Raw genomic sequence first — 26610 nt, 5'->3', positions numbered from 1 at the left:
CCTCCTGCCCTCCATTGCCCAATTCTATGCCCCATCATTGACCTCCTGCTTAAACTCTGTGCTTAGCTTGCTGCCCCTATTCTCCTTCCCCCTGCCCTCCGATGTCTTTGTGCATGCCCCTGCTCCATCCTTTTTGCCCACCATGTCCCATGGACCTGCCACTCCTATCTACTCTGAGTGTTCTGTTGAGCTGCCACTCCCCTCCCACCTGCCTAGCATTGTCAGATGACTGTAACCTGTCCCTGCCACCTCCACCCTGCCTGTCCACATGCCATGCCCCTATCCTCTTCCTCCTGTCCTACATGGTCCATTGTACTGCCACGCCCTTCTGCCCTCCCTGGTCTGTTGTGCTGCAACTGCTCCTCCTGCCTGCCCCGTGTGGTCTGTTGTGAGGTCCCTTCCCCTGAACTTTCTTGTCTGTGCACAGGTCCTGACCCTCCCTTCTATCCTCCATTGTCCTTTGTGCATGCCCCTCCACCCTCCTTCTTGCCCATCATAGCCATTGTGCTGCCACTAACCCTCCCACTTGCCATGCATGGTCTTCTGTGCTGCCATGGCCCCTCCCACCTTCCCTGTGTGGTCAGTTAGCTGCCCCTGACCCCCTCCCACCTTCCCTCCATGGTCTGTGTGTATGCCATCACAGTCTCACTGTTGCTCTTCATGGTGTGTCTTGCTTCTAGTGCCCATCCTGCCTGACCTCCATGGCTATCTTGCTGCTCCTGCCCTGCCCCCTTGCCCCCAGCCCTACTCCCTCCGTCCTGGCTTGTCTGTTCCATTGTAATGCCCCTGATCCGTCCCTCCTGCCCTTTATGGTCTGTTATGCTGCAGCTTTCTCTCCTGTCTGTCCATTATGGTCAGCTAGCTACCATTGCCTCTTGCCCCTCTGTTCTCTGTTGTCCATGTGCATGGTCCTGTCCCCTCCCTCTTGCTTTCTATGGATTGTTGTGCTGCACTCCCGTCCTGCATGCCCTGTGTGGTGTATTGTGCTGCTGCAAACCCTGATGCCTGCCCTGCAGGGTCAGTTTGGTGCACCTCTCCATGTCCCTCCTGTCCTCTGTTATCCAAGTCCATGTCCCTATCCCATTTCCTTCCATGATCCAATGTACCATACTTGCGAACATTTTGAACTTGGTAAGAGGGGGATTTTGAAAAAAAACTGGGGTATTGATTTTCCCCTTTGAGTTACATTGAAAAAGAGGATATTGTAGACAGGAGACAGATCAAATAAAGCCCATTTGAGCTTAAAAACATTGGACGTTTCCTGGCTGAATCGGGTCTGTTGGCATGTATGGTTGTACTACCATTGCCTCTTCCTTCTGCCCACAATGGTCTATTACATTGCCACAGCCTTGAAGGAGGGTAGATTTTGTATCACAGGGGGCCCCTGGCCCGTTCTGTCCACACCTGAAGTATGAGACCCTTGTCCTTGCCCTGCCAGCTGCATTTGTAGGCCGTATTAAATTGACCAGCGGGTCCTGTATTGCTATATAATTATCCTGAGACATCCTTACCACTCAGCCAGCATAAAACCCCTGTGTAGGCCCTTCTGTTCAATATGTAGGCCTCTTTGTTAAATTGACCATAGCTCTGCAATTTTAGTGTATAGCAGTCTGAAGGCAGGTCTGCGAGGCCTTCTGATCCAAACTAGTAGCCCCCACCCTACCCGAGTGCTCCGTGCTTGGTATCAAAGTTCAACATCCCCCTGAAGCTGTCGACATACAGTAGGCTGCATCCTGGACTGGTACTTGCTTCCTGGGCAGGTTTCCCGCTTTTAAGGAAGTGGCAACCGCAGAGCGTCAAGTTAGGAGAACTGAGGAGATTTTATACATGAATATATTGAATTCCCGTACAATACCCATTATTTTCTGCTTGCTCTATGGAACTTACGATAAGCGATTGGCCTGAGAGACTGACCTTTTCACCCAGTCCATTGTCAGCATTAAGTGGGTAAATGACGAAATGTCTGGTAAAATCTGCAGTCGAAGCTTTTGGGTAGCATACGTAGGTAGATGTGGCGTGCAAAGGAGCCCACAAAATGATATAAAAAGGGAGCACCCACAGATATCGACGGACTACCTCGCCGTCTGTATGTAGGTTAACAGGCAGTGCAGGTTTTCCCCAAGAGCTGGGAGCTCTTGTCTTCCTTTGCTTAAAATGTCTTGCTCTGCTTTGCTTGAAGTATCTTATTCTATTTTACCTATATGAAATGTCATGTTATGTTTAACCATTGTTCTCTTTACTTTTGCATTTAAAAGATTTTGTATTGTAATTGCAGGAATGCTTGCTCTAAGAGTAAACGTGAGTGTTCCTAGGTAACATTTTCCTTGGTGTAACTTGTTTCTCATGATGCATTTATAGATGTGTTTTCTCTCTCTCTCTGTCAGTACATTAATTGAGATACAGAGAATATTATGACAGCTGTATGATTATCTGGATTCTGTTTTTTGTACTTTATGTCTCTATTCTGCGGTTTCTTTGAAGTTGCATCTTCTCATTAAACTGCCATTGTATTCTGCCTCCAATTCCATGTCTCATATGTCTGTTTTCTTCATTTTTGGAGCAAGCGTTCCTAGGCACCCCGGCTCAAATTAAGGTGCCCCTTTTGTCCCTGACTCACTCTCCTGCTCAGTTCTGTGGTGGCTCCCGGGGATCTGGGGACCGCCCCTAGCTTCCTTGACCCGTAATAGATCTTCCCTCCAACAGCCTCTCTTGCAAGTCCTGTATTGTTGGTTTGTTGCCCCTGCCCCCCTTTCCACTGCCCTCCATAGTCTGTTGTGCTTCCACGGCCCTTCCTGCCTGCTCAGTGTGGTTAAATTGTTGCCTTTGCACCCTCCTACCTGCCTTCAATTTTCAGAGTCCGTGCCCCTGGCCTCTGCCTCTCAACAGTATCCTAATGAACAACTAGATTGCTAACATTCTATATTTATTACAAAAGTGTGGAACGCCTGACATCATCTTGATGTAATCAAAACTGTAATACCTAGAGCATTTCCTTTAGAAATTACATATATGAGAGGGTCTTATTGGCATCAAAATTATGGTTAGTGCTCTAAAAGACTAAAATAAGGACATATTTTCTGAGTTTTCAAATAGCGACAAAGCACTTTTAAATTATTTGTTATCTTTATGTTTTTTTATCCAGTTGACCACTTGATTAAATGTTGCACTTAGGGGAGAGGATGTGGTGTTACTTCCAGAACTGCAGACTTTGCAACTGGGGAACCAGGTTGAAGTTTATGCTTCAGCTCGACATTCTGTGATTCTGGTCAAATCACTTAGTCTCCCCATGTCTACAACCAAAATGAATTTGTTCTTGTGTGATGTAACCAATGCTCATGTAAAGCACTCCAATACCTGACAAGTCTGCACTATATAACACTGCAAAAACACAAAATAATAAGTGTTTTGCACACTTCTGTCATTGGGCTATATTTGGGCTACATCTGGTTGATTTTGGGCTACATTTGGGCTCTTTTGTCTCCGGTGGCCATCTTGGGAGATTTATTTGTTATGAAGTTTCCTAATTTCCTCATGTACTGCAGTCTCCTCAGTAGGAAATGCTTTCAGTTTTTTACTTTGATTCCATCATGAAGGTATTCAGATATGTCACACATTTGCCATAAATTCTGAATGTTAGCACTCTAGTTGCTCATTAGATCACTGTAGTAAAACTACTCCACCATGGAAGTCTGCTCCTGGTATTAAAAGTGCATGTTTCAGTCTGCATGTCAGAATTTTTTAATGAAATAGAAGAGGATTTGAGAAGTGACTCAAAATGTGCCCTCATTTTCTTTCTTCAGTATTAATCATAATTTCTATGGCAAAATGAACCTCCTCATTGTGTTCCTTTTTAAATTAAATGTTTTAAGTGTTACCAGTTTATTCCAATCAAGATGGCTTCAGGTGTGCCATACTTTTGTCATAATGAAGACAGTAAGCGCTCTAGTTGTTTTTAAGAACATTCTGGGACATTCTGTCATTGGGCTATACTTGGGCTACATCTGGGTGATATTTGGGCTACATTTGGGCTCTTTTGTCTCTGGTGGCCATCTTGGGAGACTTATTTGTTATGAAGTTTCCTAATTTCCTCATTTACTGCAGTCTCCTCAGTAGGAAATACTTTCAGTTTTTTACTTTGATTCCATCAAGAAGGCATTCAGATGTGTCACACATTTGCCATAAATTCAGAATGTTAGCACTCTTTTTGCTCATTAGATCACTGTAGTAAAGCTACTGCTCACCAGGGAAAACTGCTGCTGGTATTGAAAGGGCATGTTTCAGTCTGCATGTCAGAATTTTTTAATGAAATAGAAGAGGATTTGAGAAGTCACTCAAAATGTGACCTAATTTTTCTTTCTGCAGCACTAATCATACTTTTTATGGAAAAATGAACCCCCTCATTTTGTTCCTTTTTAAATTAAATGTTTTAAGAGTTACCACTTTAATCCAAGCAAGATGGCTTCAGGTGTGCCATACGTTTATCATAAGTAGGACTGTTAGCGCTCTAGTAGTTCTTTGGAACACTCTGGGAAGCTGCAGTAGAACACAAAGGAATCAACTGACAGTCTCTGCCCTTGTTGGATGTACATGTTTTACTGAGAATATCAGACTTCATTCTCACATGACTGAGAAAGATAATGTGAATTTACAGAAAATAAGCTCTCAGTTTAGCCTATAGATCACCTTCCAAACCTCTGTGGTAAAAGCATGAGAAAATATTTTTCTCTCAATCATGATATCCCAGCAGAAGGCTTTTTCACATGGTGAAATCACCTTAGAACATACCACAATTCCTAAAATGAGTATGGTACCATCAACAAATGATTTATAATGTAACTAAAGTCTTAAAACCTTCTATTAACTGCAATGCTTTTTAATGAGGTGCTATCATGTATATTTGTCCCAAGATGGCTGCCAACACTTCTTGGATGAAGTGCTGACAGCCAATCAGATCTCAGGATGAGATGTGTGGTTAGGCTCCGCCCACATATATATATGCTTTTAAATGCCATTTACTCAGGAAATACTGAACAGATTTACACCAGACCTGCAAAAGGCACTTCCTTGACCTTATGGCTACCTCTCTGCCAAATTTCTAGTAATTCTGTTCAGCCGTTCGGGCTGTAGCTCGTTCTAAAGGTCCTATGGAAAAATGCATGGGAAAAACGCGTTTTGGGACCCCCCTTTTATCTCAGCCCCCGCTTGACGAATCCCCCCGAGACTTTCAGGGTAGGAGCGGAGCGTAGCGCCCCACCTATTTTGAGAAATTCGCGAGGATTCATCGACCGGCGCCAAAGTTATTCAAAATAGAATGTTGCGGATTTCCTATGGAAAAGGGGTCCTAACTATAACTACCTACTGGCGACCGCCAGTAGGTAATATATATATATATATATATATATATATTCCAGATCCAAAGTTTGACCAAAGACGAAAAGCACTCAAACTCCAGTACACGGTCACAGACCTTTATTGGGTATAAACGGCATCCGACATGGCGACTCCTTTCACAGCTGTTCCATCTGTATCCTGACACGTTTTGAAGTGAATAACTTCTTCTTCGGAGGCCATGATGGTCGAGAAAGTGCATACTCTGGAACCGCCAAGTCAATTAAGTAGTCCTTGACAGCACGGCCCGAATGGCCAGCCCCATTGGATTTTGGGTATTGTATTGACAGATTAATTAATTCCTTCAATGGGTGCACCATTCACTGTTTGCAAAAGTTCAAAGCCCTCAAATAGGCCTCAGCAGACGGTTCCGTTCTCAATCCTGTACTTGTATTCCACATATGAAGCTCGGTAAATACTTCACCCCGTGGCCCCCTGTGATGACGGGGTGGTGCTTCTCAGTGGCAGGGCTTGCAAATGTTTCCAACAGTATTGAATCGTGCACCCATTTGGGGATGACATTTTCTGGACACTAAAAAGACCCATAATGTGCCGTCATTATCTAAGCGGCATATACAGGTGCGTGCTATATAAGAAGGGGGGGGGGCAGAAACATGCACCCTTGCAAGTCAGCAGCCTCTGAGGAAGAAGGTTTGAACTTTGTAACACGTAAGGCATTTGAAAGACTGACAAGCTGATATGGATTCGGCAGACTGTTATGCGTTCATATCTAATAAAAGGTTGAAGAGCTTGTTGCTGTGGAGGGCTTTTCACCTGTTGGTCTCTGCAGCGAGAGGGAAACAAAGCAGGTACGGACCAACAAAGATCTCCAATAAATCCAAATCAAAGGTTCAAAGTCCTTTTCTTTTTTCACAATATCACCACAGTGAAACAGATGAGTGTCCGCCCCAGATGCGTTTCGATCGCCACAGCGATCTTGATCTCCTGACGCGCTGGTGACGACTCACTACACAACTACTCAGTGCGACTAATCACAACAAAGGACTGGTCGAAGGTCAGTGCAAACAAAATAGATAACAGACTGTTGCATGGAGCTGTTAATGGAAAAAACCCTACTAGAGATACAGCATAACTCTTGATATATACACTTCAATAAATAAATACATAAATAGAAACAATGCAGAATTTAAATAAATAAGCCCAAGGTAAAAAAATATATAGATATTACAAGGAGGTTAAAAAACTAGAATCATTCTATGTGCGAAGTATTATCAATGATAAAAACTTGACTGTACACAGATTAAAAACAATGTCAGAGCGCAAATATGCAAAAAATCATGGTCAGTGCCAATAATTGATGAAGTGCAAAGAATGTAAACCAACTGACACGTTAAATACCAAGTGGTATTGTCTCTCCAATATCCATAACAACTCATTTAAAATAAACCATATGAGCCAGATACAGAGTCACATATGATTAAGGTTCGCTGGAACCGAAACACGTAATGCTTGAAAGTTTTTATGTTACCTGGAACAAAAGCACTTTTTACAGAGCACGTCTGGTGGGCCTAATTACACATGGCCTGATTACACAGCACTGAAGTGGTGTTTGTTTTTCGTGTTCATATATATATATATATATAATATTCCACAAAACAAAAAGATGCGATGCACTCCAGATCCAGTTTAAGTTTTTATTTTCAGCTGTGAAAATAAAAGCTTAAACTGGATCTGCAGTGTGTCGCTTCTTCGTTTTGTGGAATTGATCAAGGGCTTGGATTCAGCCCCATCACGATGGCACCCAAAGTTGTGCGCGCTGCTGGTAGGATCCGATTGTGTTGGAATATATATACTTGCGGAAAACAGGAAACAGACTCCACTTTTACTGGTGCGATATATTTATTGCTTAGTGCCCCTGCCATATACATATACAACTACATAAATATATTAACACTTCTTCAAGAAGCAACAGCCTTGATCTCCCAAGCACTGTTAAGTACAGAGCAAATTCGCCTCAAGAAGACAGGCAATATCTAACGTTCAAAGAGAATAATATATACAAAAAACATTGTAGGAGAAGAACAACAAGAGCTTTCCTATAAAGCCTAAAACCATCCTACTATGTAGCGCATGACCGAAACGGCCTTAACCGCTTTAGACACTGCCTCTCAGATAGCTGAACACACAAAGTTCCCATATGTTCCAAAATTGAACAAAGGAAACTTATTAATACTTTGCAGCTGGTGGAGAGACTCAAACCCTTGCATCGGAGGGGTCTGTCACACCAAAGGCACATAACATGACCTCTGAGCTACAGCTCCTGGCTGTCCTATACCCTCCCACCAAGGAGGGAGCTACGAACTCATGCATTCTAAAGAATACAACCGTAAACTCTAAGTTGACCAATAGCTCTTCAAAAAATGGAAGCACTCATAATAAGCATATAGTCCGCTCAAGAAGAGAAAACGTACTGCCTTGATTTCCCTGGCTAAGAAAACCCAGAGGAAAAGAATGGCTATTAGCCCACAACAATAGCCCTTAACAGAGCATACAACGGAGTACAATAAGGACTACGCTGTATAGCTGTGTGATGCCCGCACGAGGCTGGGTACTCAGAGAAAGCTATTTAATAGCAAACAAGACACTACTTAAGTAGTACTCATAAAAAGCTAGACAATAGCAATCCAATACTTCACGTAGAATAAGACAAATACCCAAAAAGGGTATGAACTCTTGAGTCTAAGCTCCTCATCAGAGTAAAATAAAAGAACAAACCAGCTACACAGCTGCATAAACAATTCGGAGATTAAAATAGTCAAATCCGGAGTCGAACACTCACACAGTAAGAAAGAAGTAGTGCTTAAAACTTCAACACCACAAAGTGTAACAACAGCAGAGGCAGGATTTTAATCCTGAAATCTAAAGATCCACCCACTACTGTGGCTATATAAATGAGAGCAAAAGGCTGAAAAAGCCCTTCTAGAAGCAACCAGTCATGATGCCTTATGTCACTGAATCTGTGTGACTGTCGAATAAACGAACACCATCAAATGCCATATCTTCCAAACTCTCCCAAACATTCTCAGGGAATTTCAACTCATGCAACCAAGCGTGTCTGCGAAGAACTTCAGACCTAGCCATGGCCCCACCAATAGAATCAGTGGTGTCCATTGTTGTCTTAATATCAAACTCCGCCTTTTCATGACCATCTTGCGCAAGCTGACAGAGTTCGTCCCTGACCCCTTCAGGAAGGGAAGGAAGCAGATGGGTGACAGAGTCCCATAATGCATATGAAACCCTGCTTAAGACACAAGCCGTGTTAAACAACCTCAAGGCCTAACTAGTCGAAGCAAAGATAGTCCACTGAACAACTCCAACCACCAAGATTCTCTACCTGGTGGACATAAAGGAGAGACATTTGGATTCTGCGAAGCCGTAACTGCTTGCACGACATACCCAGTAGGGTGTTGAGAGAGACAGACAGGGACATCGAGAGCTGGATGATGATAATGGGAAACGGCGCAATCAACAGAGACTCCAGTCACTTACTTCGCCCAAATTCCCATAAGAATGTCACATAGAGACTCACTATAGGGCAGCAAGGGTTCAACACCTGTCATCCCCTGATGAAGCAGATCCACCAACAGATCAGATGACAAGGACATAGAAGGAAGGTGCTATTTCAACACATCAGCAGCCCTCTATACCCCCTCAGCACAAGCTGTACCAGCCTCCGTCGCCATTCGTGGCGGAGAAAGTAGATCAAGAATAGGGGTGGGTAGTAGACCACCATCCTCACCCCAAAAGCGTTCTCCAAGAGGCTTACTAACCAAGTGGTCGACGTCCCTGACATCATCTGTGCCACTGTGCAATGCTGGATAAACAGCAATACAGCCAGCTGCCACTACTGAATGCATAAGAGACAACACAGGGAACTGCCGAGGCCATTAGCAGCATCACCAGTGCCGATCCATTTCGGAGTGACGTCGTATTTTCATGTACCATGAGCGTCATGTCCTCCTCCGAGGCCCACAAGAAATGGGGCGGCACCGCATCATCTGACGCCCCCGGCACCATCAGTGGAAGCCACACCCAGCTGTGCAATGATGCCATGATGACTCCAGGAACAGAGTCGAGGTCCACAACCGGCGCTGAGGGCGAACGTGCCTGTATTTTTCCTGTCAAAGGACCCTCCTACCTCCTTGGGCCCCGAAGGTGCTCCATGGGGAGGCATGGACCCAAAAAATGCTTGCAGGGTATGATAATATTCCTGCATCTGGGTCAGAGGCGCCCCGGCTCCAGGATAAGGAGGGCGGCTTGGGGTCGACCCTTGTGTGACGTGCTCTGTTAAGGAACAGGAGGAACCAGCAGAGACCACATTGCAACATGGCGAGGCTGAAATCCACTGCGACTTCGATGTTTTGCGATGAGACTTACCCGATTTAGGTGAGCGACACTCACAGGAATGGCTCTTCGACCATGCCCAGGCAGGAACATGGGGAGGAGACCGACTTTGCCTGGACTCTGACTGGGAGAGCTGCGTGGTCAACAGCTTCATACACCTTTCCCACAAGATCTTAGGTTTCAGCCGTTTACAGGCATCGTACTCCTCGGAGTTGTGGTGCTCTCCTGGACACCACATGCACATGGAATAGGGATCCGTACCCGACATCTGTCGAATACGGGTCTTGCACGCCTTGGAACCGCTTCACCAGATCCGCGTTGCAGCGTGGAAAAGAGGAAACTGATGTCCGGGCGCCGGAGAGGACTTATATGGCACAGCTCACTTCACATTTGGAGACTGCGTCATTGCGGAGCCGTACGGCGCTGTCCCCCTGGCACACAGATGTACTGCTGGAAAGAATTTCCGGATCCAGTCTGATGCCTGGGGAGAATTCACAGTTAAGGAATCTGCTGCAAGATGTCTCTATCAGATAGGGGCTTGCATTATCTGAACGCCTCTTCCATCTGTGGTGTCTCCTGATAGGTGAACAATAGGCACAGATGTTTGATAAACCCCTTCCTCTCCAATGGTTCTTTCAAAGCACCCATCACAATCTTTGACAAGTTATTAAAGCTTGCCACAAGAAAAACAATGGTTTGATGAGGTTGAAAAATGGTAATGTAAGTGATACTCATCCCAGATGGTCTGTGTCAATGTGGATATAAAATAAATTCCTTGGTCAAAGGTAACTTCAAGCTAATATTCCAAGGAGAGCCCTGGCCAGCATAACCTCAACAGGGTTAGAAATGTGCGTGACAATACAACCTCCATCAAGGGGCACAGTAGGAAGGCCTGTAATCTCTTTATAGCCTGGAATACAAGGGCAGTAGTCACATTCAACTAGTCACAGATTTCTGAGTCCACTGGCAGAAAAACAAAGCATGTCAGAAAAATGTTCACCAGGAGAGGATGACACTGGTTTTTCAAGCCAAGCAAATGCTTCGGTCTCTACATGGGACTCATGCAGGGTTCGGAGCCCAGTTTTCTGAGGAGGCCACAGACAGCAAGTGCCTTACAATAAGCCCTTGATTAGGATAACAGCTGGTCAACTTCATTCACTCACTCACATATTCATTTACATGACAGTCTTATTACAATGTTATTATGCTTTAAACCGCAGTCTAAACTGTGACTAAGCAGAATTCTTGCAATAAGCGTAGAGGATTTTAATTGTATATATCAGTCTTTCATGCATGCATGGCGTTGGTGTACTACTAATATGGAGGTCTTACCTGAAGGTGATGAAATCCGTGCAAATTAAAGGGAAAAACACCATACAGATGAGAAGCGAAAACAAGGAGTTGTTCTCGGACAGCTTCCCCCACCAGATCTTGTTCAGATAGTTCTGTAATAAGAGAGATAGCTAAAGAGTAGCAGTTATGGCCAGGCTATTACTGAAAACAGATGAATAATACACAAAAACGAAGGCACCACATAAAGGCTTTAGTGGTAAAGCCTAAGGCATAATATGAAGGAAAACGTTTCCCATAGTACATCTAATCCCCATAGTGAAGTTACGGAACTGGTTGTGCGGCTAACATGGGACATGAGGACTTCTCTAGAAGATGAACTAGGATGGAAGACAGTGATGGTTGGCCAACCATGGCTTGGGTACGAAATTAAGTTAGGCATACCATAGAATATTTAGGGAGTAGGGAAAGAACAAGAGAGTCTCAGGGACTCAGGGACTCTATACACTCTCTTTCAAAGAACAGTCACAATTTAGGAAAATGTGCAGCGGCGTAACAACAAATGATAGCCCCACCATGTAAATGTGGGGAGGAGGCCAGAATTTACCACTACCCTCAGTGCCTCTGCAACAAACTGGAGGAGCTGTGTCCAGTCAACATTTCAATTATTGTTTTACCTTCACTTGTCTGCTGATAAATGTTTTATATTTAATGGATCTTACTTAGCAGTAAAAATGTGATTCTACTTTATGGCTATACAGGATTTGTTTTATTTTTATTTTGATGCATGAAATAGTCTGAAACAAACCCTAACTTGATTGCAAATAATACGGTTATTTTATTAAACAGCTCCTGGGAATAGACCACGTAGCATAGCTTCCGACAGCTGAGAAGAGGGAGCTAGGTTTCATGTGGCTTGGACAAGACTCGCTCCCAGAGGGTTAGGCTCTAGGGGCCCGATTCACACAACTAACTTAAGACAAAATCCTAAACTTACTACCATTTTGGTATTCACAGAAGGCACTTACTCATTTCGGTATTCACAGAAGTTAGGAGTCCTAACTTTAGGACTCCTAAATGCCTTCTGTGAATACCAAAAGTCAGTTTAGGAGGCCTAAAGTTAGGAGTCCTAACTTTACTACTGCTAAACTGAGAAAATTCCTAATTTTAAGACTTTCGGAATTCACAGAAGGCATTTAGGAGTCCTAAAGTTAGGAGTCCTAACTTTACTACTCCTAAACTGATAAAAATCCTAACTTTAAGACTTTCGGTATTCACAGAAGGCATTTAGGAATCCTAAAGTTAGTACTCCTAACTTATGTGAATACCAAAATGAGTAAGTGGCTTCTGTGAATACCAAAATGGTAGTAAGTTTAGGATTTTGTCTTAAGTTAGTTCTGTGAATCGGGCCCTAGGTGTGTCTATGGGTGCTTCGCCATATTTGTGTCCTACATCACTGCACTATTTACCAGTCTTTGGCACTCTTCCGTTAAAAGAATAAAGTAATTCATATAAAAATGATGTACTTTCTCTGTGCTACACCTAAAGTAATACTAACAACTTCTGCGAAAAGTCAAGCACACATTACGATGTGATAAGAATCCACAGCAGAGATTTGTTTTTACTGTCAAGAAGACATGCCTTGGAATGGACAGTTAACAGATGAAGTGCAGGGGGCCAGATGTATGAGTGGACCAACACAGAGCTGTACTAAGTGCCACTTTATTTGGTCACAAAGTACATTTTCAATGTATAAGTGGGTGCCCTTGACAGGTCATCTGTCAGAAAAGGCACTCCTATGCCTTACGTGCCTGCAGTATGGATTGCAGAATTTTTAGAGCAATGGTCTAATTCAACGAGAAGTGTAGCATTGCATCCCTCATACTGGGTTACACAGTACATGTGAAGTTGTTTACAAACTAACCAAAGACCATTCATTACAGCAAACTCTGAGAAAAGGCACAGGCAGTAAGGGGGTGAACACAGGGGTATGAAAGAGGCTGTCCATAGGCAGTAAGATGATACTAAAGAGATGTGTTCAGAAATCTCCTGCACCACTGGAGGAAGGAGCAGAGTCTGAAGATGGCCAATCCACAGTGTTTCAGCTACAAGGACAATGTTTGCTTTCGTTAGGTAAGAACTGTGACTTTTGATACTGACTTGAGAAATAAGGATCATGCTTGTTAAGCAGTCCAGTTTATGTGTGCGGAGTGGCTAATAGACCACATGAAATGTGTTGAAATAGACAAATGCTTGAGGGATGTGCCAGATGTTTAACGACTGAAGTGATGTGTTTGAATTTTACTTGGTTGGAATACAGATGTATAGGATGATGCAGGAGGGTTTCCAGTGTTCCAAGGATGGTGTTAGGGAAGCCAGCCATCGTGTGTTGCTTCTGTCATTATCTCAAAGTATGAAAGTCTACTGCATCTGGGATTGCAGATGTTTTGTGGAACTAATGGCTTAATTTAATAGAGCAGTCAAAGATACAACAAGCTCACCTGGGATCTCTAATTTACATGTTCCTTGAAGCACAGGCTGGCATAAATGGACACCCTGAGGGTCTTGGCACATGGAGGAAGGCAGGTTGCGAGGGTCATGAGGGTTATGCTGTTGAGTCAATCCTGCATCTGTTGTTAGTGTGCTGCCTCTAGTGACCACAAACACTTTCATGTTTTGGTCTAGGGAGAGGTACACAGCAGGCTTCCAGGCTTGAATGATTTCTGAGAAATATGTGCAGCTCTCGATGTAGCTAGTCAATGTTAATTTGAGATATACTTGTGTTACACTGGCACACTCATGACAACTGATGACCAGCTGGTCAAGAAATACTCCACAACTAATGGGTCGGTTGGATCAGGAGGGCAGATCGTCAAACTTGTAGGATACCACAGGAGACTGGGATGCAAAGAGAGGTACGGATCTAGAGGAGTTTATTTACACAAATGATTGACTTCTCAGAAAAGGCATGTGAAATATTTTAGGGTTACTTCAGTGATGTACATATCAAATAATAGGGTAGAACCAGATGGCCAAATGTGTCCGAGGCTGTTGACTGTTCCTGCAGGCAGGGGCCACTGTTGCCAGTGATCTTCAGAACATTTTTCATTTGCTAGATTGTCACGGTCTTCAAGATGGGAGGAAGCCAGGCTGGTAGACTTAAAGAATCCGGTAAGCGTCAAATACTTATTGGCGTTGGTTTGTGTTAGACCAATCAGCCTTAAGGTGTTCGTCCCCCAAAATATTTGCCTTCACCCCTCCTATTTTTGCTGATTTTGATTTTGTTAGCCTTGGTACTCTATGCACTTTACCACTGCTAATGAGTGCTAAAGTGCTTGTGCTCACTACCCTACAAAATGGTAACATTGGCTTACATCTTATTGGCATATTTAATTTACTTACTAGTCCCTAGTAGAGTGGTATACAATATAGCCTGTGCTGGTAGATTAAGGGCTACTAGTGGGACTGCAGCACTTATTGTGCCACCCACTTACGTAGCCTTTTAAAATGTGCCTCAGGCCTGCAATTGCAGCCTGTTAGCAGATTTAAACTGTCAATCTAATTTGGCAAAATAACACTCTTTCCAAGCCCTAGACACCCCTTTTATCACATATAAGTATCCCCTTTGATAGGCCCTACCAGCCCATAGGCGAGGGCACATTGTAATTACAATTGGATATGTAATTTTGCAAAATGTTAAGGTAGTGAAAAACTCACAAATTCATTTCTCACCATTGTGAGGCCTACTACTGCCATGAGATAATATTGGGTTGTTTTATTACATTTAATGAGTGCTAGTGTTTGATTGGGCGCAGGTTTGAAAGTCATGTTTGATTCTGAGAAATTGTAATTTAAAATCCTCTTTAATGGCAAAGTTGCATCATAACTCACAATTTTGAAAATGCTTGTTTTCCGGGTCCAGGGAGAACCTGGCTTGGCAGTTTGGGCTGGACTGTTCCCATGAGGAGCAGGGTCAAGGCTGATTTGCATATGGCTAGGTCCAAACTGGGGTTGCGTGGTGAGCAAAAGAACATTGGATTAAACCCAGATCTTTATGACTGGGGGTGAATGTTTGCATTGTTCAGCATTCAGTCACTCATTTGTTCCTTTTGAATTTGTCACCCGAAGCTGGAAGAGTATGCCCATACGTGGGTCTTGTGCTCACTGCACCACTAGATTCAAGCTAGCCTGTCTGATGAGGAGTGACGCCTCGAAACCAGTCCCAGGATGCTTGCTTCCGGTCCCGGAAGGACCTGACTTGGCAGTTTGGGCTGGCCTGTTCCCATGAGGAACAGGGTCAATACGGATTTGCATATGGTTGGGTCCAAACTGGGGTGGCGTGGTGAGCAAAAGAACGATGAATTAAACCCAGATCTTTGTTACTGGGGGTGAATAGTTGCATTGTTCAGCATTACGTCCATCATTTGTTCCTTTTGCTTTAGAAAGTTGAAATTAGCCTTTTCTATTTGATGTCTGCCGCCTGTTCCTGGGTCACGTGACTAGATGTGAGTGGCAGTTGGCCATTGTATATTTGTCCCAGACAACCACCCAATAGATGGACTAGGTGTGCCTGAATGGGCCATCACTGGCAGAATGGGGTGGGGGCGAGCTGTGCAGAGCCCCACTTACACATCAGTAGGCTGGGACCTGCTCACGCAAGCAATTTCACACTAGCCTATTGCACTTGTAGCCAGGCTGGAGCCAGGTCAGAGAGGTAGGAAATTCACCATTTCAAAAGGGGATCTCTAGAAATGTCCCTTCTACAAAGGAGGCAGGAGGCACCAGGTATAAATATAGGACCATCAGACCCACTATTCAGTTTACTTCTTTAACCCGAGGAGAGACTCGCAGGGGACCGGCTGCTGCTGTCGCCTGCTGTGTGCTTCAGAAGACTGCTTTGCTGCACCAAAAAGGACTGCTCTGCTGCCTGAAGCCTGCCTTGAACCCTCAGAGGTGTGCACTTCTCCTTGAACCCAGGACCTCCATATGGCTTCAAGGGCTAGTTGGCTAGCCACCTGATCAGACCCTCAGGGACTGAAAAGGCTCCAACAATCTTGAACCTGCACATGGAGCCTGCCAGAGTGAGTCTTTCTCCTCCAAGTGGTGCACCTCCAGTTCTGGAGCCAGATAGCCCAAATCTAAAACTTGAGACTTGGAAAATGTTCTGCAAAAAGTGCTCTGAGACCCCAGAGGAGACCAGAACAAATCTGCTCTTCGATATGCCCAAGCTTCATTGCCAGTCAGGCTGACTTTGCGGTGGCTCCCACTACATTCTTCTTCATAGCTGCAAACCCTGTTCAACGGCTCATCGCAGAAGGGGTATCCAGCCTCATGTAGCCCTTGTCAGCTACAGCCTGCAGTTTCATCTCAATGGAGATCTTTGTCTTCCAAATAAGAAAAGTCCAAAAGAATGTCGCTTCACTGCATTTTTGGCCAGCGGCTCCCAGACAACATTGCTTTCTCCTTCGACACCACCAGTAGCCTTGTTCATATGAACTTTACCTTCTCAGACATTTTCTTCCAAGACCGAAGGTAAACACAGACAGGGCCCAATTCACTTTTTGCATCTGACTGGGACCCCATTGAGGTCAGCCACAACTTTTGACTTTGCCCCGGTCTCCTGCGACTGGATGCACACAGTTGGCGCTTAGATTTTTTAGGTGCTAGATTTCACGTTAATCACTCAACTTTTTTAAATTGGTGTGGGATTTGTCTTGTATAATGTTTTCTCTTTAGTACTGTTTGTGTGTTGCACATATACTTTGCAGATTGCGTCTAAGTTAAGCCTGATTGCTCTTGTGCCAAGCTACCCGAAAGTAAAGCACAGGTTAATTTAGTGACTTTTTATGGTTCACCTTGACAGGGACTATGGCTGTTGCATGAACATGGTTGCACCACATTTTTCTATCAACTCAATTTCTCACATTGGTGGTCGGTGGTGGGATCCAGTACTTGTATGTGTGCAGTGCCATACAGTAATTTTTGTAATGCAAAAACATCTTTATAAATATTTTCACATCACAGTTGACGTCTTTTTGTATTCTCCTTATTTGTAATTGGCTATTGTTCTCTTTTTTCTAAATGTAAGTTCCCTAACTACTTTTTCCACAATTGAGATGGAGCTGTTCAACTTAGATGACCTTATTAGGGCTGAGCTACAGAAGCTCTGCAAATAGAGGGGGCTGAATGCAGGAGAGAAGGCCAAATAGGTGGACAACCAGCTAGCCCTCTGACCCTATCAGGATGCAGTCCACACCAGAGGAGCAAGAGGATGTCAGTCCTGAGGAGGAGAGACTGGACTTGGATGAGGAGAAGGGCTCATCAATGGTAGGAAGCTGGCTCTGTATATACTACACCAAAAAAAGGTATACTGCGCACAGAGTCCAGTGAATTCCCAGACGTATAGCCGAGGCTAAATTAGGTAAGTACTAACAGCTCTCTTTCTGGTAGTGTGAGCGAGAAGTTAGGCTTATCCAGATGGTGTGTTAAGCATTTATCGTATTCACTCAGTCAAGGCTGATGGCACAAACTCAGAGACTGAATCCAGATCAATTGGGTAAGTATAAAAAAAGATATACTTAAGTTTTATTTTTAGAACAAAGCAGCCTTGAGCTGGAGGAGGAACACAACTCACGCTAGCAGAGGTACACAACAACAGGGCAGAAAGCAGTGTGTCTGCCCATGGTCTGTCCTCAGAAGAGCTGAAGGACAGAAATGCAGAGAAGGAACTTAAACTGCAGCTGGGCTAGCTCAGCCAAGGAGGAAGCTGCTGCAAGGTTGGCTCTAGAGGACAAAAGGGCAGGGGCTAAGAACGCCTTGCATGAAAAGAAACTACCGCTGAATCATTAGACACGCATGAAAGAGCTGGTGCTCAAAGCAGGCAAGCCTCAGAGTCCAACAACAATGGTGGCAGCATACATTCAGTGCCCCTTGGAGAAGTGAAGTCTTGCATACCACAAGACCCGGTGCCCAGCAATGTGATTAGTGATGATATAGACAAGGTATTTTTACCTATGAAGTAGTTTTGGTGATGCTGAATGTCCCAGCATACTATTGGGCAGCTAGCTAATGGAAACACATGGCCACAGTGGGGAGAGACAATATTCTTATACTTGAGGCGGGAGACCAGATGATGTTCCCACTATGAAGGCCATTCGTGTCTTGGATTGGCCAATGAAAAGTACAGTCAGATGTTCAGGGACAGCAACAAGCTTCCTAACCAGTCTTGGGTGGATTTATTAGACTATTCTAGCAAGGCATTGAAAGGCTGGGTGAGGAGCAGAAAGTTACTGATTACGTTGGGCTGTACAACCGGATCCTAAGGAAGCACATGTACAAAACTTGTTTTACAGAACTACACCAACACCTAGTGATAGTAAGCTCTCAGACCCCAGAGTGCTTGCTAAAGATGAGGACATCTGGGTCAGAACCAGAGTGTTCAAGAAGTTGTCTGGGGGGGGGGGATAGGGGACTCCCTAAAGGTGGCCAGGGTTCCCACTAGAAGGAGAGGGAGATAAAAAATAGAAAGGAATTCTCTCAAGCCTCCCAAAATGGTTTTCAAGGGAAAGGGTCTCAGCCCCAAACTGACCACGAGGAACCTGTATTTGGGAACAAGGGTAATGGAAAGTTTACACCCAAGTGATAGGAGTGCTACAGGTCTGGCACTCAAACGGTGATCCCAAGTGCCCTAGAAGGGAAGAGCCCCCCACTGATGGATGGACCCAGGGGTTGGCCAGTGTAGCGCTTGGGGAGGAGATGGGTCCAGGTAGTGTGGGGAAACAGTTGCGGTTGCCTTAGTGTCCCAAAGTGAATGCGAGATGGTGCACAAGGCCCACATACCTTCCAATGCTTCTCAGTATAGGCAGTGGGTCACCATCAATGGACAGAGGGTGGAGGCGTTGAGGGGCACAGCAGCTGGCATGACTATGGAAAAGTGTCATCTGGTGTCCTCAGAGCACATGATACTCAATATATTTCACCAGGTTAAAGTAGCAGACGACAGTGAGAATCACTATCATCTCTATCCAGTGGCTCTGTTTCTCTTTGAATGGGGGCTCTTAGGTTCTCTTACAGCAGCCGTGAGCCCTGTCATTTCAGTGGATTGTCTGTCAGGCAATGAACTAGAGCACACTGGCTGGAAGGAAGTGGAGGTTACCTGATTCAAACTGTAGCCTGGTTGAATGGTCTAAGCAGCTTACATGAAAAGGAAGAGCAGAGGTTGTGGGAAGCCAGCCCCAAAAACTCCCACAGAACAGGATGCTGGGATACTGGGGGCAGCCACCTCAGAGCCTACTGGAGAGGACACTGCTACCCTAGGAAACCTGCCTGAGTTTGCTGCATGGCAAACTGAAGATTGGTCCACCAGTGAAGAGCTTTGTAAAGCACAGAAAGGGTGCCCTACCTGAGAGGGCACTAGGCAGCAAGCTGAAACCCAGCCAGCTAGTGACACCTCTGGAGATGACCTTGCCTATTGGGAGACTTACCTCCTCTACAGTGGGCCTAAGATAACTGTGCATTGGGCAACACATGTTGGTGGTCCCCAATGCTACAGAGCCTTCCTACTGGGGCTGGCTCATGACACACTCCAGACGGGACTTCTAGGACAAGACCTTAACCAGGCTTGCCTCCCACTTTTATTGGCCCTGGATGAAGACACTCTCAGATACATTCTGCAGGACATGACCCACCTGCCAAACCAGTGGAAAAACATGGAAAAAGCTAAAGGCTCCCATGAATTCCTTCCTGTCATTGGCACCCCCTCGGAGAGGGTGGGCATCAACATTGACAGACTCTGGATCCCAAAAACGCCTTAAGTAATGGTTTTGATGAACCATGCCACACAGTACCCAGAAGCTATCTCTCTCAGGACTGTGACTGCAACTGCAGTGGCTGCCACCCAGCAAAAGGATTTTCACTAGGCCTGGGCAGAATTTTCACTCAGCTCGTGGAACTGGAGTAATTTGGTGACCCTGCATTACTCTTAATGCAGAATTCCATCCAAATTCTGCCAATGCAAGGAGGCAGATTTTTTTTCCCATTCGAGCATTGCAATGACTATGGGAACAACGTGAGGATCCAGCAGGCGAGCTGGTGAGCGAAATGTGTAGTTCCCTAGCATTATATACTAGGGGTGGGCGGAATTTGCGTAATCGCGTTACGCAAATCTCCGCGAAACGGTAAAAAATCTCCGCGAACACGCAGAAATTCCGCGAACACGCGGAATTGCTTGTTCGCGATACTTTTTGCCTGTTCGCGATCGCTGTTTGCGTGCTCGGGGTGAAATATCTCGCGAACACGCATATTGAGAACGCGAACAAGCAAAAAATTTCGCGAAGTCGCGGAATGCAGATTTTTAGGCAATTTCGCGTTCTCCGCGGAACGCGAAATTACCCAAATTCCGCGAACGGAACGGAATTTACCGCCCAGGCCTATTATATACAGCACAATTTTCTATAGAGGGCTTCTTCTCACGTAGATTTTATACTCGAGAAGAAACTACATCAACTCAAAATAGTTTTTGAGTAGGTATTTTACCAGAATTGATGGTTCAGGTAGGATTTATTGCTTGACACCCTTTTGTTGCTTTTATTTTTTATCCAACAGGAAGGAAGTGCCACAGAGAGTCTAACTCCTCGTTCCTGTCCAAAAGGGTTCTCTCACTGTTTTGCTGTTGTAAATATGTGGCCTGCGGATATTTTGTGTAGTCTTTGTGCTTTTGCCATAGGCCTGCTTGTTCTTTGTTGTCCATGTTATGGCGGCCAAGTAGCAAGGTGGGCATTTTTTGTGTAGCAAGTGTGCTTTGCTTTTGCCGTAGGCCTGCATGTGTTCTTTGTTGTCCATGCCTTCTTGCTTGCTGTTCTTATTGGAACATGTGGCTGGTGGCCATTTTGCACAGATAGTGTGTAAATGCTTTGCTTCCACTTTTCAAAACCATTTTCTAGGGACATTGATAGAAGAGGACTACGCCATTTTGTTTTTGTTAATTTATTCTTTTTTCCCTGATATGAGTTTAATGTTCTTGAGGATGATTGTAGCACAGTGATTTTTAGGTCTCGCCTAGGCAGCGCTTGCGCTGTCTCGTTGAGACATGCAGTATACACTATAGTGTATATAAGCACCACCTACTCTCCACCCATCATTTTCATTGGCTGGTGTCCTAAATGGTGCCTTGTGATTGGTTGTAGGCTTGTTAGTCCCTCCTTATGATGGACATGTCTTCATTTGTGTCCTTCCATGGCTATTGGCCCCTTTACTGCACGGACTACTTTCTTCCAATGCCTTCTCACAGCCCCCACACTTGCCAATGCTTGTTTTATTTGTCTCTGCCAATGCTTGTTTAAGTATCTATCCCCACAATGCATGCTTTATATCTCTATTTTATTATTTAAGGATTAATACAGTCTTCTTTTAATTATTTATAATTAATAATCATTATTTATAATTAATTCAGCCCAAGTCGAGGATCGAACTCTGCTCTCCAGCTCCAAAGTCGGCAGCTTTACATGTTACGCCACCGTTCCTCGCTGCAAGACAAGCCCCTTAAAGGGGTTTATCTTTGTTTCCATTGCGTGCACTTTACAGTGCCCCTGGGGCACAAGCAGGGGACCTTCTAGAGTGCTTCTCTATCAGAATGCACTTTGCGGTCCCCCCGGGGCACAAGCAGGCATCCACTTCAGCATGCCTAAGCAAGCGTGCGATGAGTGGATGCGTGTGTGTGCGTGCGCACGCGAGGCTGCAGGAGTGGACGGATGGCGAATTTCACAATCGCCAGGCAACCCAGGATGTTTTAATTTTTCTGCTGTCATTAGTGCATTACATTTATCCCATTATTCAGTCGCCCTCGCAGCAAGTTCAGATCTGCACCGTCACTCATGCATTGTGAACGCTTCGTGAGATGTTGAAACTTGGAACATGTGGTTTAATGTACAAAAGTCAATTGATTGCCTTTGTCGAAGCCTGTTTAAATTGTGACTGAGTGCAGAATAAAAGAGTTTGTATTATATTACAAGTTCACCAAGCCGCGCCCTAATTCTCGGGAGAAGTGCTTAGTGTGGGAAGCTGCAGCTCCTGACATCAGATTAAGAACGTGGAAAAACACAAATCTAATACTCGTCCCACTCAGTAACCTGCCATGCCTTGTGTCAGAGCACTGTATGCTTCCAAACTCCTGAAGGCAAGTGCCTTGTGTCAGAGCACTGTACGTTTCCACACTCCTGAAGACAAGTGGCCAGTGTCAAAGCACTTTCTGCTTTACCACCAATGCAGACAAGTGCGGGTCAGAGCCCTGCATGCTTCCGCACCAGTGAGGACAAGTGCCTCATGCCGGAGCACTTTATCCTTCTGCACCTGTGAAGATTGCACAAACCATGTAATGTCTCATTGATGAACGTGGAGGACTGTGAAACGAGTGCACTTGGGGACAATGACATGTAAGTATTGAGCTGCCTATGGGCGCCTTGCACAATAAAACTATATTTAGTCAAGTCCTTGATATTAACTTAATGTGTGATGTTGAGCGTTGGTCCTTCCAATATGATGGATTCCAGGGCACGTGCACCAGTGCTTCTGGGCTTGGGAGGGCATGTGTGGCGCATCGAGACCCCATTTCTGTCCAAACACAATATAATTGCGCAGATGTTTGCTCTGTAGTGTGTACGAGTCCTGAACCTCGCCACAGCATCCTTTATGTATCGCACATTAGAAATCGTGCTGGAGTTATGAATTCATACAATAGTGTGACCTCTGGCCCGTCCAATGAGCATGCCTGTCACTTCTGATATTAATGAAAAATATTTCTCTTCTCATCTGTATGAGGCTGTAAGTGGATGTAAGAGGTTTGTGTTTTGGTTGAAAAATAGCAAGTATCTGCTCAAAAATTAGGAATGTAGTTTAAGCGTCACCCATTGGAAACTACCAGTTACAGTAAATGTTTAGAAAAATTTGAATTGTTAAATTTAAATCGCGCACTTTACTATTTGCCCCATCTCCAACAGCAGGTGTTAATTATTGCCAAAACAATGATACTAATTTCATCGATCTTAAAATGGGATTCAAACCTCCGAACTTCACGTTGCACAAAGTCTGCTACGAATGCATTAATCCGCTGAGCTAGTTTAAAGGCTAAGTTGTAGGCACCGTAAATGAGTTATTCATTCAGTAACACAGCAGTTTTGTAATTATTCTTGTATTCCTTTATTTAGGTTTTGGTATAAATTATATTACTGGATATTCCCCAATGTTTCTCGATACATATTTTATCTATGAATTGTCGTTTTTGTTTCACCATCAATTTGCATCTTAGAGGAAGTTTGAAGAGGGGTTGGATATTGTTGTTTCTCATAACTCTTGGTGTTTTTGCCCCCGTTGCCGGCGCACGCACACACTGTGTGATCTTGCTTCGCTCAGTAATACACAGCAGAGTCATGGACATGTGTGGCTTGTGTTGACAGCGACAAGGAGTAGGTGTCTAGTCTCTATTCTTGGAAGTGGTCTTCAAACGTCTTGTGCATGCTGGGTGTGGCGCCTTCGAGAGAGTACACTATTTCCTCCAGTCTCCCCATGGTGTTCTGTTTATACCAGTGCATGTATCGGTAGTTAGTCCTTTGAGTACAGTTGAGGGTGAAAGGCTTCCCTTCCTGCACTGTGACGTCTGGAGACTGATGCGCAGCAAGGCCTTGATATATGAAGAGAGTCAGCAGACACCACTCGGGGACAGGGAATGTCTTGACTGTTCTCGACATTGTCCCAGTGAGGGAACAAAGATGTGAAAAAGGTAAGTTTACCCGAGTGATTGTCACTCACAGCTTGGGCGCATCTGCCTCAGGAGCCGCATACAGATGTGAGGGTCACAGCTGTCAGTCGCATGTGGTGAAGAATAGAATGGCAGGAGTACTATGAAGATTTTGTGTCACGAGAACAGGAAACACCATCTGTGCACCTTTAGAATGAGGTGGTTAAACACGACCTCATGAGCCGTTGAAGTCTAGAGGCGGAAGTGGCGCCTGTTGATAAGGACACTCGGGCTCCGCCCTCTCCATTTTTCCACCTCTTTTGCTGTTTGGTACTGTAGTAACAGTAAAAGATGCCGAAAGGCTGCCTGTCCTGGTTGTTATGCTAACTCTGGCTTGGAGCATCGGGCAGGCAGCACTCACAAGCCAGAACCAGGCAGTCCAACTCCATGTGGTATCTGCTCGTGCCACCCTGCTGAGCCAAAGTCTGCTGGACTGACCATCTCACACCCCTGGAGCCTCTAAGGTCATAAGCCCAGCGGACACCTGACCTTCTGTGCTGAACTCCCTCCCTGGTAGCATTGCTGCTAGGGTCAGCCCCAGGGCTTCTGGCTTTAGCCCTCTTGCTCCTGAGGCTGCACATCAGTCAGGTAAGCCCCGCCCACTCTCTCCCATCATGTCACAAGGTGGGCTAGGGTCATTGAGACTCCCTGACCCCACCACAGACATGGTCAGGGTGAGAGAGGGGGGTCCCTAATCTGTCCTCTTCTGGGACATGTTTATCGTGCACACATGGGCTCGCACCGGTCATGCCTCGAGGAGGCGGATTCTCCTCTGGACTGGTTCCATCACTCTTGGACTCCTCCCATAACAAACCTCCAGCTGGTCTCAGTGTCTGTCCAGGCTCTTTCAGCGCTGTTCTTACTGCACACTTTATGGATAGGATGTCCCGGCCGGCACCAGGTTGGGTAAGTTTTCTTAGAATAATTTTCCAGTTTACAGCAGTCTAGCTTTTTTAAATACACTCTGCTATATTTACTGCACATGTGTGTAATGTCGGATGTACTCTACTGCAGGCTCCACTCTGGTCTCTGCTGCAAGCGCTTAACCCTCTGAGCTGGCTTATGGTTATGATGGCACGGCCCTAGGCCCACTCTATTGTTAATATTTACAGTAATGATCACGCCTCTCTGCCTACCGAGGATGATACAAATTTACCTGTGAATAACTTATGTTGTGTGAAGCACCCTGAAGTCCTGTAGATGCTTCCAGCGCATTATATTAAACCTATTTTATCACAGCCATTCCTTCCTGGGTGCTCAGTGGAAGAACTTCTGAGGTGAGAGGGCCTCGAACCTTTGCAGCACCTCTTGGCCGGGTAGGACTAGAGTGTCACGCCACGCCTCGCCCTCCATTGCTTCCTTTGGTGTAAGCTTTGAGAGCGCACACCATGGTAGCACTCCCTGCAGGGAGGAGGCAGGTTATTGTGTCAGGGCAACAGAATGTCCTTTTACTCAAGCCCAGACCAATCCCAACTGAGAGCTGTCTGTGATTGCTCCTCTACCTTGAGCACTCATTCTAGTGCTTGAAGTCACGGCTTGGAACTTCAGCCTGAGATTTTGATTGAGGTCTTCCGAGGTTTCTCAGTTTGTGCACAGATGGCACTCTGCCCAGACCGAATTTACGAAAAACTTTGTGCAACTTGATACCTTATGTATAGTCATATACGGGGTGGGGGAGGGGGTGACTCATGGAATGAAGAAGCCTGAGCAGGTGACCTCTGAGCAGACAGGCAGCCTGGCCTGGGCACACGTTGTAGCAGACCCTGGTACTGCGGGTGCCTTCAATCAATCATCAAACAGGCCTTGTAAACACACTTGGGGCCATATTTATGGCAAAGTGATGCAGCACAGCACAGCCAGGGCAGGAATGCGCCATATTTATCATAGTGTGGTGCATTCCTGTCCTTTCCCCAGCACTGGCGCACAATGGGCTCCTAGCTCCAATGCAGGCACCCTGGCACCGTGGTGCATGGGTGCCCCTGTTGCAGGCAGAATTGTTTTTGTGAAGGAAGGGGCAGCCACTCTCTGTCTGAATTCACTTTCCTGGCTACCTGTATGCAAGGGAGCTAAATTTAAGTTGCTGTGCCATGCTCACATGGCACAATACAAGTCTGGGCCTGCTACTTCGCGTGGCCGAGTGACTTTTTATAAGTCTACAGGAGTGTTAGTGTAGGCTTGTGTAAGCGCTTCAGAAAAGCCAGAATGGGCAGACGTTCATTCTCTCATCTCGCCGCCACCCATTGGAATTTGCTGCTGTTGGATCTCTGTCTCAATACAGATCTTTTCAGGTTTCTTGAGAAGTTGAAGACCTGGCTCTTCCCTCTTTAAAAGGTTGTGAAACAGAATGCAATGTAGCAATTAATCTAGCACCGTGATGTCTCCCTGGGGATGAGTGTTGCGCTCTATAAATATAATAAATAGTGATAAACTCCAAAATTCATTTTTTCACTCCTGCTAGAACTACCTCTCCCATAGGAAAACATTGGGTTACCTTATTACATTTATTAAGTGATAACTTTCAATTTCGGAGCAGGTAGTCAGGTTGATTTTGAGGTCCAAAGAATTGTAATTAAAATCCCTCGTTAATGGTAAAGTCAGATTTTTAGCCACAAATGTGAAAAGACCACAATTAGAAAGTTTCTTGTCCTAACCATTTGATGACTGCAGCCTATTCCTAGGTCACATGACAGGTGTAGCTGACAGTTGATCTTCGTGTATTGCTCCCAGACAATGAGACCAAGGGAAGCTAGGGGTTGGCAGGATGGGCCTCTCCGGCG

General features: G+C 45.1%; 1 protein-coding gene across 4 annotated transcripts in view; it reads right to left on the bottom strand.

The window, feature by feature from the left end:
- Positions 1-26610, bottom strand: part of LOC146808505 (transient receptor potential cation channel subfamily M member 2-like) — a 2014188-nt gene that overhangs the window by 1078420 nt on the left and 909158 nt on the right. For all 4 annotated transcript variants that reach the window (XM_085623584.1, XM_085623586.1, XM_085623585.1 and 1 more), the window contains one exon: positions 11086-11198. In XM_085623584.1, coding sequence (XP_085479710.1) covers positions 11086-11198 — 113 coding nt within the window. The remainder of the gene's footprint in view (positions 1-11085; positions 11199-26610) is intronic.

This window comes from Triturus cristatus, chromosome 8, assembly GCF_964204655.1.
Source record: "Triturus cristatus chromosome 8, aTriCri1.1, whole genome shotgun sequence".
Lineage (NCBI taxonomy): Eukaryota > Metazoa > Chordata > Amphibia > Caudata > Salamandridae > Triturus > Triturus cristatus.
The sequence above is the reverse complement of the archived record's forward strand: the minus strand, read 5'-3'. Positions and strand labels throughout refer to the sequence as shown.